This window comes from Phoenix dactylifera, unplaced genomic scaffold, assembly GCF_009389715.1.
Source record: "Phoenix dactylifera cultivar Barhee BC4 unplaced genomic scaffold, palm_55x_up_171113_PBpolish2nd_filt_p 000152F, whole genome shotgun sequence".
NCBI lineage: Eukaryota > Viridiplantae > Streptophyta > Magnoliopsida > Arecales > Arecaceae > Phoenix > Phoenix dactylifera.
This window is the reverse complement of record NW_024067701.1, coordinates 224,684-240,607: the sequence shown is the minus strand read 5'-3', so window position 1 is coordinate 240,607 and position 15,924 is coordinate 224,684. Positions and strand designations below refer to the sequence as shown.

The window sequence follows — 15,924 nt, the reverse complement described above, 5'->3', positions numbered from 1 at the left end:
TCTCCGGCGGATACGGCGCCGCCGGAGAAGGTGACGGGGGAGGAGCGAGAAGGGGATGCCATGGAAGCGGGAGAGGAGAGAGGAGGGATAGAAGCAGACCGGAGAGAGGAAGAGTGTCTCGGTAGGGTAAGAAGAGAAAGGAGGAGGTAGTTGCCACGGGAATCGAGGTGGAGAACCGATGTGAGAAACGGCAACGCGGACCGCCTCATTTTGAATTAAATAAATTATCGCGAGATTCGACCGAGTGCAGCTATCAGCCTTCTAGTTTCTTTGCGCCCGTCAGGTTGAAATGTGTGAAAATGGAGCGTGGCGGACCGGGAATTGGACCTTTGCGGCATGGTTATAAGCCCGTTGTTGGACCTTTTTATGTTTTCTTCCCTTCTGTCTTTTTTTTTTTTTTTTTCCTCTCCTTTTCTCTAAGGGCTCGTTTGGTTCGCGGAAAAAGAAGGGAAAAAAGTGTGGTCAACGAAAAAGTAATGAAATACCTCTTATTTGATTGGAATTTTCAAAGGAGAGAGAAGGAAAAGTTGTATTCCCATGGAAATGTGATTTCCACATTTCATGGGAAAGTCTTTCCCATGAGAAACATGGAAAAGTTACTTTCCCATAAGGCGAGAATCGCTCTATTTTTACTTTTTTCCAAAAAGTCCCTTCAGCATTAAAGAAGCATTAAAAAGGCATTAAAAATCTAATTTTTATTAAGGGCATAATAGGAATTATATATAACTTTCCTAGGAAAGTGGATGGCCAACCAAACATAAGCATCTTGGAAATTTGTCACTTTCCCATGGTCAACCAAACATGCCAAAAGTACTTTTCTAGGCATCCTCTTCCTAGGAATTTGTTTCCCAGAAATCATATTCCTAGGAAGAAAAATGCTTCCCGCGAACCAAACGAGCCCTAAGAAACAACAAGAATTCCAATTGCAATCCCAGAGGATGGTAACAAGAACGATTATTCTATCTAGTTTCAAACATGAAAGAGAGAGAGGGGGAGAAAAGAGAGAGAGAGACTGATTGATTGCAAAATAAAATAAAGTTTTAGTTTGTGAAGAAATAAAGAATAAAATGAAAATGAGATAGGAGAATTGGTCAATGATTACGTCGTCTGAAATTGATTGCACGAAATAAGGGAAGAGGAGAAAGATAAATTAATTTTGGCTTCCTTTCGTTCTAGTTTATGAACTCTATATTCAAGCTTTTGATTGTTCAAATCAAGATGCTAATACCGAAGACCAATTGGCTAGTGAACTGTTGAAATTTTTTTATTTTGATAGGATAGATAAAATTGACTTGTTCTAGAACTTATACCTTTACAATATTATAAGACAAAGCCTGGAAAGTGAGACCCGCACATCTTTACCTACTTTATTTTATCTCCATTCCAAAAATTTCACTTCCTTGACTTCTAGAGCAGGCCTCATGACTAACATCCTTGAGCATGCCCTTTTTTTTCTTTCTGATTTGATGTGTTCATCCCCTTTATGATGAATATATCCCAGCTTTCATCTTTATAATAAATATAAATATATCCCTTTATGTTATTCTAAAATAAATGAAATAGAGAAACGGAAAAAGATGACTTGATATGCCCCTGATCCAACTTCTAATACCATCCAACCGACCAATGGCAGCTCATCACGTGGCTTCAACTAAATGTGTCATAAGCCTATTAAAAACTTCCCCAACGGGCAACAATTCAGCTTAGCCCGCAAATGCATATAGCTAAGCTTTATGTGAGCACCCGCGCGGATGTGTGTTTAGTCCCATATTAATTATTTGTTGGATAGATCTTGGATACTTATATAGAATTAAAGAACCTAAATAATACTTTTTGGCTAGCCATTTTGGGTAAAATTCTGAATTATTACAAATAGTATCAGAGCGAACTCGGCTCATAACCTATATGAACTAGAAAACATTGCAGCATGAATCCATTGGGGCTGACCATGGACCGATCGTGGTGTTTGTGATTAGATTTGAATAAATTTGAACCCTTAGCCTGACGAAAATATCAGAACTTGAACGGAAGAAGTATATAGGACCCGTGCGGACGTATGTTTAGTCATACATCAGTTATTCACTGGGTAGATCCTGGGTACTTATACAGGATCAAGAAACCCAAATAATACATTCTAGTTAGCCATTTTGGGTGAGATTCTGGGTTGTTACAAATTTAAATATGTAGGTGGTTATCAAGTAGTTAAGGCGCATAACTATCTTACTCGGTAACAGAGCCGACTCTCATCCTATATAAATAGTATTCGAGGAACCATTCGATACATTTATTCTCACTTGTTCTCTGCTATTCTCTACTTTCTTAATACATTTTTTTCAAAATTCTTGCTTGACTTAGGTATCGGAGGATTTTTTATCGGACAAACTCCAACAATCCTTTGGTGTTTTTCCTATTATTTTCAGGTCTAAGCAGCCGACCACTAGCTAGTTGTTCAACTCGTCCGTTCTCTTCAGCTCGAAGCTTGCCTTCAACTCGAATTTTGGCAGCAACAAAAGTAAATTGAGGACATGCTTATCATGTATGCCTCAGACAATTTTGGAACGAGTCCATCGTTCAATTATAGCCGGAAATGCATGTAACGAAGTGCTTCGCATGTCACAGAAACCAAATTCACAACACAACTGATAAGAACTCTTCTCAGAATCTTTTTATAGGTGGAACTTGGACCTAGTGTCTAGTATGTGGACCAAAAAGCTATGCAGGCAACTTTTGTAGACCTAGCCTTTTTAAGGATTTAAGGCTCTGTTTGGCACGTTTGTTGGCGGCAGAGCTTTTAGAAATAGAACTTTTGGGAGTAGAACTTTTTGAAATATAGCTTTTATAAAAAGTTATTTGCCGTTTGGTAACTACATTTTTAAAGTACTTTAGAACTTTAACATGTATTTGATAAACAAACTAAAAAAGTACTTTTAGTATGACAAAATGACCATAAAGAACACTGCACAGTATTATACAACATAGCATAATAAAATATAATATATATTAATACATAAATATATGATGCAGTATGATATTACTATAATGTAATATAATATAGTAATATAGTATAGTATACTATAACATAATAATTTAATATAATATTAAATTATTTAACATAACATATCAACGTATTATGATATAATGTAATATAATATTATATTTATAGTATAATACAATAATAAAGATATAAAATATTATAATTATTAGCGTAAAGGTATAAAATATTGAGACTCCTGCATATTTTCATGATTATATATAGACATTTTTTGTAATTATTATATTTTATTATAGGTATTTTGGTCCAAAAAGAAAAAAAATTTATAACTCAAAACATCGTTCCGACGGGGCCTAAAAGTGCTATTTCGGAGAAGCTCCAAAACCAAAAAGCTGTTTTAGCTTTATGGTAAAGCTAAAATAGCTTTCCGAAATTTTTACCAAACATCTCTATTTCATCTAAAAGTAATTTTGGAGGGCCAAAAAGTGATTTTGGCCCTCCAAAAGCTCTGCCAAATGGGGCCTAATTGATGGGAGAGGACATTAGGTAGCTGGGGGTCACTCATTTGATTTATCATAGTATAACATTGCTGTATCAATAGCTGAAGTAGTATAGACTAGGCATCGGTCACTCTTTTGATTTATCATTTATTATTTGTGTGTTTCATAATGTTATTTACATGGCACTTGGAAGTTTATGTTGAGCAAGTTTTACGAACTTTATTTAATTTTCTAATAAATATATAGCATTGGAATTGGAGTGAGGATCAAAATAGCTATATTTTTTTGATGTATTTAGCCCGTAATTGTAATTGAAATCGAAATCAGAATTGGATCATGATGGAATTTGAATACTACGATAATGAATGTTATTGGGCTTGCCCAATCTTTTCTCTAAAAAGGACAAGCGGCTAGCTGTTTTAAGTATCACACGTGGCTGAGTTAGATTGTTTCCGTGAAGGGAATCAGGTGGGTTGATGCTGTTGTGGTTCAATCTTGTTACAAGAATAATATGTAGTCGGCAAGACATGTGAGTCGCCATCAAAGGCAGAAGGTTGCGAAGATCGAAGAACAACTTGATTGAAGAAAATTTGCAAATTTGGTGTCATCTAACATGAATCTGATTCTAGCCATGCAAGATGATTCTTAAGATACGAGCATTGGATAAAGACATTAGATGCCTTCTTTATTGATTTAAATTTCCATCATTTATTTGCCTAGGTTTTGTTGCGGAAGTCAGCAGTTGGATGAATATTTCCAGCTTCTGTAAGTCAATACCTTGTAAATTCTGTTTACAGGGCAGCTCTTAGATGTGTTTCCTAACCTAAGGTGCAAGCAATGCATTTGGAAAGTTCTCATTAGGGGGCATTGTTCAAGGTTTCAATGACACCAACATCACCAAATGAGAGTCATTTGCCAAATCTTTTTTTCCCCCTCTCCAATACAACCAAAATAATGGTTTTATTTGTCCGATTGAACTTGGACTTGGTTCATTTGGAAATTAAATATTTGTTGTTAATGTAGTTGCTTTTATCCAGTATAACAGAATAAATGACAATAACCGAAGAATAATAGTCTTTAATTTTTTAAAATGATCATTTATGTAAATTTTTAATATTTACTATAAAAATTCAAATCTGAAAAGAAAACAGTAAGATAAATACCTACATTGTAAAATAATGACCAGCTATTCTTGTTATTACTAATTTTTGTTTTGTAAAGTAAGTTCCATAAGGTTTCTTCCTATCCCTTTTTTTTTCTTTTTTTTCTTTTTACTGTTTTAACTCTGCCTTGAAATGGCAGATTATCTATCTGATGTCTCTGGATTATCATAATACGCCACGGCAACATTTTGTTTAGAAAGAAGAAAGCATTTGCATTGTTTGTATGTCAATATGAAGCCCGATTGTTTCCGAAACCCATAGCTGACCATGTTGGTAATTGCGGCCATTCCCTTCGTTCTCACCTTCATAAATACCTATCATACCGTCTTTTGTTATTATCGCCAATAGATGATGCCACTAGCAGGAACAATAGCTATTATCCTAATAACTAATAGGATTGATCATCTTTGTATCTCGCTTGTTGATTCACTTGTGAAGTGTATTTCTTTTTAGTTGAGGGCGACTCTGCTATGCTGATTGTTTGGATTCAGCAGCAAGATAGAAAGGTGGGTGCAGTACTCGTGCTACAGTAATCTAGAGCCAGATGAGAGAGGGTACCATCTTTATTGCAAGGGACTTCTAACGTGAAGCAAATGGAGTTGCGGATCATTAGGTGGCCTTCTTTGTAGCTTATCTTTCTGATCATATATTTTGGACAGATTGTATGCTTGCCCCGGGGGTATTTCGGAATATGTTACATTTAATTTTTTTTAATGTATTCATGTTAGAACGGATATGCCTAAATAATGTACTTCTTTTAAGTGTATTTGTCACTTTTCTAAGAAGAATGCGTGCTTGTGACTTATCTGTCACTTTTCTTTTAAGTATACGTTCCCATCACTGTTAACTAGGTTGGAATCTCAAAACATAGAGATGTTTCAAAATATGTAAAAGAAAAAGAATCACATTTGAAACAATACTAAAGGTGATTTCACAGACTTTTATGTAGATCTAAGAATGAGAATATAGATAATAAATTTTAACCACAAAGATACTATAGGGAACAGTAATTATGACAAGTCAATATTAAACCTAAGCCTTAAATCGAGACTTGTTCTCTACTTTTAATGCTGCAACAGAGAGGTCATGTTGTTGGTGGCATGTCTACACTAACATGATCAAAGTTATTTGTGTTGAGGAACGCCTATTAGACCATTTGATGGTCCTATGCAATAAAGACCATTGGATCTAAGGCTAGAAATAGGCCCGAACCATCTGAGGCCTGTCGGCCAAGGCAAGCTTCAGGCCTTGGACCAGGGCCGAGAATGTATGGATCGGGCTCGGCCGAAAAAATTTCAGGCCAAGCTTGGGCTAGTGCTCGGCCTGGCCTAAAAAGGTCTATGCTCCCCCCTCTCTCCCTCCTAATCTTTATTCCCCCTCTCTCCTTTCCAATCTCTCTTTCCCCTATCTCTTCTATCCTCCATGCTCTCCACAACCCCCCCCCCCCCCCCCCCCCCCCCCCCCCCCCCCCTTTCATCTCATTTGTGTTGGATCTCAGGGGAGAAGCACAATCTTCAACCAAGCTCGAGCTCAGACACAAGTCAGAATTTTAAAAGAACATTTTAGCTGTAGCCTAGTTTGGAGCTCGGTTTCTTTTTCGAACCGAAGCTGCACTATGTGGAAGCTAAAAATTTCCTTTTCAAAAAGAAAATGACCTAGTTTTCTCCTATTGAATCCACATAATTCATCATGGTCCCTTTCAAACGGCACATATATATATATATATATATATATATGAAATTTCACTGTTGGGCATGCATTCCTTGCCTTTGGATAATTATACATATAATACAATTATGCAGCAATAATTCATCGCACCATAACAAATCATAATTAATCAAATAATGCGGCTATCTAGAACAAGAGAAAACTAAATATAGAGATATACCAAGGAATGGGCAAATTTGTCAAAAAGGTGATATTTTACTCTAATAATGACATTATCGTAATCATAGTTAATTATTTTATTCTGAAGGCCCAAAAGGGCATGGCATCCATCCAGCTACTCTGTAGTGCGGACACCAATGCCAGTTCAGCTAGTTCAGTCGACTTGATTTTATTTTGAATTGATTTCATGTTATTTGGGTTTATTAGGGTAGTTTGTTATTTGATAGCCTTTAGGGCTTATTTTGGTGTTTCGTTATTTTGAAGATTTTTTGTGAGTCTAATTTCTTTTAGAGGGTTGTTTGCATTTTCTGGATCTATAAATATGTTGGACCGTACATTGTTTAGGATTATGCTATGATGAATGATGAATGAAAATTAACCTACTTGTCTTTTTCTTTCCCCTCTTCTTTACCCGACTAATTTCTTTTAGAGGGTTGTTTGCATTTTCTGGATCTATAAATATGTTGGACCGTACATTGTTTAGGGTTATGCTATGATGAATGATGAATGAAAATTAACCTACTTGTCTTTTTTCTTTCCCCTCTTCTTTATCCCCCTCTTCTTCTCCTCCTCTTCTTCTTCCTCCTTCTTTTCTTTCCCCTTCCCTCTCCTTCCTGCAGTTGTTCTGTATCAGATCCTAGAGCTTTGCCTTCGTCGCCAAAGCTCTCCGATCTTGCGGCCCTATGTTTCGCTGTCACGTGAGTTCCTTCACGGGATTCATCTTCCTCAAGCCAAAAGCCTCTTCCTATTAAGTTTCACGTGGGGGATCAGGGCGTCTTCTCCACGGTTCCACCTTCCAAGCCTTCTTCTCCCGCGTGCTTTTTTCACCGTGTGCTCTCTTCTACTGGTGGATTCCAATTGTGAAAGGAAGAAAAGGGAAAACCCCATCGCGAAGAGCACCTTCGCCCCCCCCCCCCCCCCCCCCCCCCCCCCCCCCCCCCTCCGAGCGTGCCGTCGCCATCTGCGGCCTGATCCCTAGCCGCAGCCGCCACCCGTGGACAGATTTGGAGAGGAGGAGCACCGCCTCCCCTCCCCAAGCACCCCATCGTTCTCACGCCGCCAGTACTGCTCGTTCTCCTTCGTTGACCGCCGTCTCCGAGAGTTCCATTGCCGCGCTCCACGCACTGTCACCGTCCCGTCGCCGTGCTCCATGCACCGTCGCCTTCAACCACCGCCGCGCCCCGCACGCTGTTCGCCGCGGAAGCCGGCGTAACCAGCTGCAACAACCCACAGAGAAGATGCACAGTAATGGGTACGTAACGGGTTATCAGGTCGGTACGAGCCCGTTAACCCAAATCCTTTGGGTTTTGATTAAAAACTCCGTATCGGGCATTAACTGGGTTACGGAGCGGGTCATGCCCGTTAACCCGAACCCTATCGGATTTGAGCTTTAAAAAAAAAAAAGAGCGAGAGAGAAAAAAAAAGAGAAACAAAAAAAAAAGAAAGAAAAATACCTGTTCATCTCCCTCCTTCTGTTTTGTTTCCGCCGCCGCCCGAGCGCCGCCCCTTCTCCCCGTCGACCACTCCCGCCTCCGCCGTCGACGCCTCCGCCGTTGACGCCTCTGCCCCTCCCGTTTCCTCCGCCGCTCCGCCTTTCCGCCTTCGCCCTTGCCGATCCGTCTCCTCCCCCATCTTCCTCGACTCCCGCTGCTACCACGGCCGCACCCCCCCCCCCTCCGCCGTTTCTTCTTCTTCCTTCTTCTTCTTTCCCGAGATCTTCCCTGCATCGTCGTTCCGCCTTCACGGCCGTCGCAACAGCGCCTTCCCCGCGTCTCCGTCTTCGTCTCCATCTGCGGCGTCGGACGGCAGGACACAACCGCCTGAGCTCCGTTGCCCCTCTTCCCTTTGACTGTCTCTGCTCCTTCTTCCCCAGCATCGAACCCTTGCCACCAGGACACACGATTCCCCCCACCCCTCCCCAAGTTGCTTCTCACGGCACAAGTTATCAGGCCCGCACCCCACTTTTGAGTTCAATCCACCCACTGCAACCATTTTCCCTGTTCATTTCACGGGCCAACGGGCCCAACCGCACCATTCCCCTATTTAATCTTCCGGTCCGCACCGCACTCCACCACAACGCCCCCCTCCCCCGCTCCCTCCTTCTAAACCACAGGCCTATTAGGCCCAGAACACACTCCACCCCACCCCTAATCTGCAGGCCCGCCAAATAGAATTGATTAGGCCTACGAGTTGCTGAAATCAGGCCCGCTAAGCTATTGTGAATAGGTCCTATTTGCGTCAATTGAAGAGCCCGCTTGCCGCGACCGCATCTCTGATCGTCGTCTCTAGCCCAATTTTTACCAGTGATGGAGATATCCAGTGCTTCTTGGTTTGTTGGGGAGGACGACCAGCATCCGGTTCCACTTGGCTCACATGCGAGGAGCTTCAGTTGATTGACCCGGACCTATTGGAGTACTAGCAGAGCTACACTAGTCACGTTCGTCGAGGTCGACTTCTTTTCATCCGGGAAGAGTTGGTGCAGACACCAGTGCTAGTTCAGCTAGTTCAGTCGACTTGATTTTATTTTGAATTGATTTAATGTTATTTGGGTTTATTAGAGTAGTTTGTTATTTGACAGTATTTAGAGCATATTTTGGTGTTTCGTTATTTCGAAAGTCTTTTATGGGACTAGTTTCTTTTAGGGGGTTGTTTGTATTTTTTGGGTCTATAAATATGTTGGACCATACATTGTTTAGGGTTATGCTATGATGAAGGATGAATGAAAATTAGCCTCCTTGTCTTCTTCTTCCCCCTCTTCTTCTCCTCCTCTTCTTCTTCCCCCTTCCCTCTCCTTCCTGCAGTTGTCCTGCATCACTCTGTTTCAAAGCAGATGAGTTATTCCTCAGATCTAGCTTGATGCGAACATTAAAACTAAGTTATCTGAAAGATCGATTCTAATCTCATCCCATATGAGAGGAAGATGACAATCTCGAAACTAGAGGGCATAGAGTATATCAAATTAATCAGGCGGAAGTATTAATTAGGACTATTCTTAATATCAGAAAAAGGATAGGGAAAATTAGGGACATCAACCTCATCGGATTGAGGGCTGAGTTCTAGCAAGACCATACGTGAGATGGTTGTTGGCCATCTCCCAACAAGCCCTATATGGTGCGGTAGAGAATCCAAACTCGTCAAAGCAACACTAGAGGAATATATAAAAGCTATATAAAAAATTTATTAAGTCTATACGCTATTTACATGGCATATTGAGGTGATGTGCAGCACGATCATAAAATTAATACCCCTATTCCTCTAAGGAAGAGAAAATTAGAAGAAAAAAAACAGATGCCGCTGCCAAACCTAGCGAAAAGGAACAGGAAGAGGAAGAGGTGTTAATTTTAGTGCCAAGTTGGATGCCAGCTTAGTAGATCAGGCAAATTATCCATTGTTACTTCAGCATATATTATTCAATTGTCAAAACTAGATAACTGGCATGCGATTGGTATCTAATGAATGTTTTCTGTCCGCCACTTGATGGATCAATATGTTCTAACGCAAAAGCACCAATTTTTCTTTTTGTTTCCATTACTGACGTGGGACGTGAGGATTTGGACAAGTGGAGACACATCTCCAAAATAGTAGGACGTGTGGAGTTAGATCAATGCGGCTGGCATGCCACCAACGTAGCACTATTTTTTTGTGCTGGAAATTTTATCCTACCCTACGTGCATCAAGTAGCATTGCACCATGCCAAGCACTTGCTTTTTTCCGGATCATAAATCAAGTACTCATCTCAATAATTGATATACAGGAATAAATATTTGTGATTGCCATGGTGCATCGATCATGTGATGTATATGCATGTGGTGTAGGATATAATTTGGGCAGTTTGTGTTGGCTCTAAAAAAACTTATCCATCACTGTCTTAGTCTTATAAATAGAACACAACGCTAAAAGGGCTATCATGGTGGACCTCTCTGTCGGCTCATCTGGTTGACTTAACAACTTGTTTTTTTACATGCCAATATGATGGATGATAGCCATTCAATTTCAAGATAGACCGTGTGGCGCTCATTCAAATATGATATCCATCCACAATGGTGGAACCTATCCAAAAGAAGCGATCTTCGTCCATTCTTCCGGTCCCTGGTATGATGGATGGAAGATATGATTCCAGCCGAATCGAGATTCCTGCGCACGCATCCGGGGACGTAGCACTGTTAATTTGTTCTTTTGTCAACTCTGGTGGGTCAGCCTTCGTAAATAGAAGGAACAACGAGACGAGAGCGACCGGCCCCACCAAGGAAAAATATTTGTTCATTGTAAATTATAGTTCACTTGGCCTCCTAAATGCAGCAAATAACGTTACGAGGGTCATTACGGAGACGGACCCCTCTCTTAACCCAAGTTGCAGACATACCAGCGGCATTTGACGTGCCAATAGGATGGGCAACTGCCAGATTCATTTTTGATAGGTGATATGGCGCCCATCTCAACTCATTATCCCTTTTCATAAAAAAAATATTATTTCCAGTTTTACTCTTTTCTATTTTATATCATGAGTTGAAAAAATTATTGATTGGATCAGATGGACCATTTCAATCTAATCATAAAAAAATGCACCATAATTTCACCACCAAGCAATACAGATGTTGACGAAAAAGGAACAGAAGAAAAAGAGAGCAATATAGGCATATTTATGTATGTTCCTTTGTAATTACATTGGTTCTAAGCAGGTAGATTTGATTCAACCAATAATTTTTACCACAAGCGTGCCATTTAATAGAACAACATAGTTGGTATGAAATAAGTGCCTTGTTTTTGAGTAATTTTTCTGAGTTACCCTATCATTGCCCTTCAAATAATGAAGCATCTGGACTTGCTGCCAAAAAATATAAGGACCCATCAACAAAAATTATTGCTATATTTGGTCACTCCTTGGCCTTTATTTAGGAAACGTGATTCACATATGATGTGACTAAAACCGGGTTTGCCAATCGTAAGCCGACATGTAGTATAGGAGGGACCAGTTTCAATTGGGCTTATTTTTTTGGATCAATCTAGAAAAGGAAAATAAGAAATCAGCTCCCAGTCGGACTCTAAATTCTGGAGTCTCACTCTAATGGGACCAGTACTCGTTATCTATAAGAAAAGACTCAGGACTCTATGAACGAACACAAATTATGAGCACTCTACTTCCTCTTCTTCTTGGTCTTTCTACATATTCTGTTCTTTAAAGCTCTAGAGGCCTCTTCATTGGTACTTTATTTTCCATCATAGCAGATCAACGTCCTCAGACCGGATTTTTTAGCAGCACAATATGTATTCAGTGCTCCGATGACTTATGTTACCATATATGCTTGCTTGTGTGGCTCTCCCTTTATCTATTATTTTCCCAGCTAGAGCCAATAGCATTTCTATCCTTCTTACAGCAAAGGCGCGATGGACTCCTCCGAGAAGGCCAAAGGAAAGGAGAAGGTGGAGACCATGGAAGTGAGCGAAACCATCAGTTCTGTTGGAGGGGAGGGTAACCCCAGTGCAGCAGGCGGCCTTTCCCCTGGCGATATCCTAGCTACGGACGTTTGGGCCGAAACAATGCTGGATAAAATCAAAGTCCTTCAGAAGCCACCTAGTCACACTGCATCCAAAAGCATCAGCACAGCTCCTGCAAGCACTGAGGACCGTGACAAGAAGCTTTACGAGCCAAGGGCGGTGGCCATCGGTCCCTACCACCGGAAGACGGAGAATAATTATTTCAGAATCACGGATAAACACAAACTGTGGTGTGTGCAAGAAGTGATCGGCTTTCACCCAAAAAAAGAAGAAGAAGAAGAAGTGATCGGCGATAGTTACAAACAAGACCTCGGTAAATTCCTCGGTAAGATGAAGGAGAGGGAAAGAGATGCTGTGAATTTTTATCGTGAATGTTATGGGACAGACAATAACTTCGGCATGAATTCCAAAAGTTTTCTGGAGATGCTAATGCTTGATAGCTGCTTCATCTTGTTTGCGCTTTCATTGCATTATAATCCTGTCAAGGTACTCCCTTTTGTGGGTGGCCTTGAAGATGGACCATGGGCACCACGTGATATAGTGGGGGCATCGGAGCTTGTCAAGACTGACTTGCTGTTGCTCAACAGCCAAATCCCTTTCTTTATCCTTGAGGATGTTTTCAATATGCAAATTGCTATTCACCCAAACGAATATATTTACACTGAAGGCAATGAAGGCCAACCCACAATCAGAAAAGTTGCTCTCAAGTTTTTTGGTACTCTCGGTTTAGAATGCAACGGTTCGAATGACACAGAAACAGAGGAGGTTCATCATCTGCTTCATTTGTACCACATGTATTTGAAGCCAACGAAGCATCGTGCTGCAAGCCTTCCTGGAGATACATTTATAATTATCAATCCACGGCGATATCTCCCCAGCGCAACAGAGCTCCAACGAAAGTCCGCGGTGAATTTTAAGGTGAAAAAAACGGTAGGTGTGCCACAATGCGTGCTCGACGTAACGACGAGGAAATCTGGAGATATCCAGGTGCCGGCATTGGGCGTCTATGACCATACCAATATTCTCCTCCATAATCTAATCAACTTTGAGCAGTCTCTTGGCAACATGGACTCGTACATCACAGCCTACGTCGCATTCTTGAATCACATCGTGCAGAGAGAAGAAGACGTGGAGCTGCTTGATACAAGAGGGGTGTTGGAGCACAGATTGACCAGCCGTGCGGAGGTGGTCGCTGTCTTCAGGCAATTACATAATGTGATCGATCATTATAAGACGCCCGGTTACTTGGCTAGCGTATACGAGGAGGTGAATGATCGTTGCACCAGCAAGTGGCGCAGAATCTATGCCGATGGGAAGCAACGTTATTGCTCCAATGTATGGCTGAGCATGTCGTTTGTTGCCGGCATCGCTCTATCAGTTCTCGCCCTCATCCAGACCATCTACGCCGTCGAGGGCTACAAGAGAAAATGAATGGCACCGCTGCTAGCTAGGAGCAGCGTTTGATGTTATGCTGAATAAATCGTGCATGAATGTAATCCATCGCGCATGATCCGTCCCACTTGTCTCAGCTGTAATGTTCTTTCCTGTGTTATATATATTGTAAGCTGTCTGATGTGTCTCCCCTAGATTTCAGGGATCCTCCCCCCATCGGGGGAGACCAAGTTTTTTTCATCTTCTTTTGGTGTAATTACTAATAAGTGTCGTGGTAGCTACTTGTGTGAATTCTCCCCGTCAATGTAAATTAAGCTTGCAAGTGGAACTTTTTAAACCGTGTACCTAACTGCTTAATAGTTTATCTGTTGTAACTGATGCTGGAACTAATGATATATGCAGTATTTAACCTTGTTTCTGTAAGATATTATTGATTGAAAACGCTTATTGTTCGCTAATACTGACTAATGGCATTCGGAATGACTGGCACGTTTTCTCAGGAGGGTCCGGGGGCGACCCCACCAATCTCCCCGGATGCACGTAGATGGAGAGTGTGCAGGACAGCAATCCGTAAATCCGTCCATTGTTTTGTTTTGTTTTTTTTTTTTTTGCTAAAGCAAAAGGGGAAGGAGGGAGGAAAAGACAAGCCCACCCCTGCGTAGCAGCCTCCACTGGGCCCCCACCCCGCCAGGAGAATGTTCGATGCGGGCAAAAATGACCGTGTGTTGGGCACCTTGGCCGGTTTTACTCATACCCTCCCCACCCGTGGGCCCGGCTCGATTACCCTTCTCGGCTCCGACTCGAATACCACGTGTAAGTACGTCACACCTGGCACCACTGAGACTACTAGCAGAGCGATACGCCCTTCCAGACCCCGTGTTCGAGCAGAGAGCATTTAGTCTCCACAATTTAATCGACGCTCGTGCGTTTCGAACTCAGAACCACTTAATTGGAAGTAAGACCACGCTCCCATTGGGCTACCACCTCAATGGTTGGCGAGCAAATTCACCATTGTGATGTGACTTTGTATTGGCTGAAGTTCAGGCGCTCCCCACCTCCCCCCAGCTCACGTGCATTGTCGAGTCCCAAGCCCCTCGTTAGGTAATGTTCTGCCAGTTTTAACTTGTTTGCCCTATGGCTTGGAGAGGAGGAGAGAGAGTGTGACAGCGAGCGAGAGATTTCTTGAGCCCGGTCCTTATCTCACAACAACTAATGGTCTTCCAAGCACCGTTTCACTTAGTTAGCCCACTAGCATACTTTACAACAAATTAATATTATTATATTATGCTAATGTTTTATGCCAGCATCATAAGTATATGACCTTGATGGAGAAAATATGGGACACCTTGATCTCAGGCTAGACTAACTTCCCTGATCTCGAACATGAACAGTGGTGAACGACTTTAGCTCCAACCGAGGAGTCGCCAGCCGAGAAGAACCATCAAAATGCGTCAAGCAGGGCTAATAACCCTAAGAACCAACAGTCCTGGCAGTTCACAGTCGTGGCAGCCCCACATCTCGTGTCAGACCTACGTCGCATTCTGCCCATGCGTACTGGCCTCCACATCGTAGCCGTACCACCAGTAGCTGTCTGAGATTATTGCATATCATATTGGCCCAAATAACGATAAGGCTGATTCCTCTATATAAAGAAGGCAATCCTAGAAACTTGAGGTTGATTACTCTCTGCTGAGATTTCTCCCTTCCACACTATTGCATCGTTATTCTGACCTAGGCATCGAAGAGTCCTCACCGGAAACTCTCCAAGAAATAGACTTCTTGCATGCCACGCTGTGGAGGAGACTAGTCACTACAAGAAAAAGGGGCTTTGGTGATGCTTTTTAAGGCTTTTACCGATGCTTATAAGCGTCGGTAATTTTCTTCTCGATGCCTTTCAAAGCGTCGCCAAGGCATCGGCTATGTCGGGGTGGAAAAAAAATTGCTGACGCGTTTGAAAAGCGTCGCTAAAGGTTATTTTTTGCGACGCTTAAAAGCGTCGCTAAAATCCGTCTAGCAACGCTTTAAAGCGTCGGGTTTGACTCCTGTTTTTTAAATTAATGACGCTTTAAAGCGTCGTCATAATTTTTTTTAAAGAAAAAAATATATAAAAATATATTTTCTTACCACAACCTAAGGGGGGCATCTCCAAGAAAATCGGAAGGATTCCGACGCGGAGGATTAAACCGCCCCGATCCCCAAGAAAACCACCGCCGAAGCCATCACCGTGGCCGCCGTCGCCTCCTTATGATCCCCATCATCTCCGCCTCCGCCGCATCCGCCGCTAGTGCGGGGGTGGGCGATCTAGATGCTTCTCGAATGAAAACGGCGAGCTTGGCGAGATCTTTCTGGATTCTTTTCTGGGACCGGACAGAGGATGCGACCCGGGCCTCGTCGCGCCACCGGATGGCGGTCTGGAGCTTGGACTGGGTTTCTTTGAGGGAGATGAGGACAGATCGGAAGGAGCCGTAGGCGTCGACGAAGCGGAGGAAGTCGT

The 15,924-nt window shown here is 42.0% G+C and overlaps 1 protein-coding gene across 1 annotated transcript; it reads left to right on the top strand.

The window, feature by feature from the left end:
* The first annotated feature begins 11,927 nt into the window (after positions 1–11,927).
* On the top strand, positions 11,928–13,469 carry LOC120104956 (UPF0481 protein At3g47200-like). Its single transcript, XM_039116964.1, has one exon. The coding sequence runs from the start codon at positions 11,928–11,930 to the stop codon at positions 13,467–13,469; it is 1,542 nt and encodes a 513-aa protein (XP_038972892.1).
* The last annotated feature ends 2,455 nt before the right edge of the window (positions 13,470–15,924 follow it).

What these genes read in the sequence shown, in the direction of transcription:
- LOC120104956 (XM_039116964.1), top strand. Translation starts at nt 11,928, where the DNA reads ATGGACTCCTCCGAGAAGGCCAAAGGAAAGGAGAAGGTGGAGACCATG.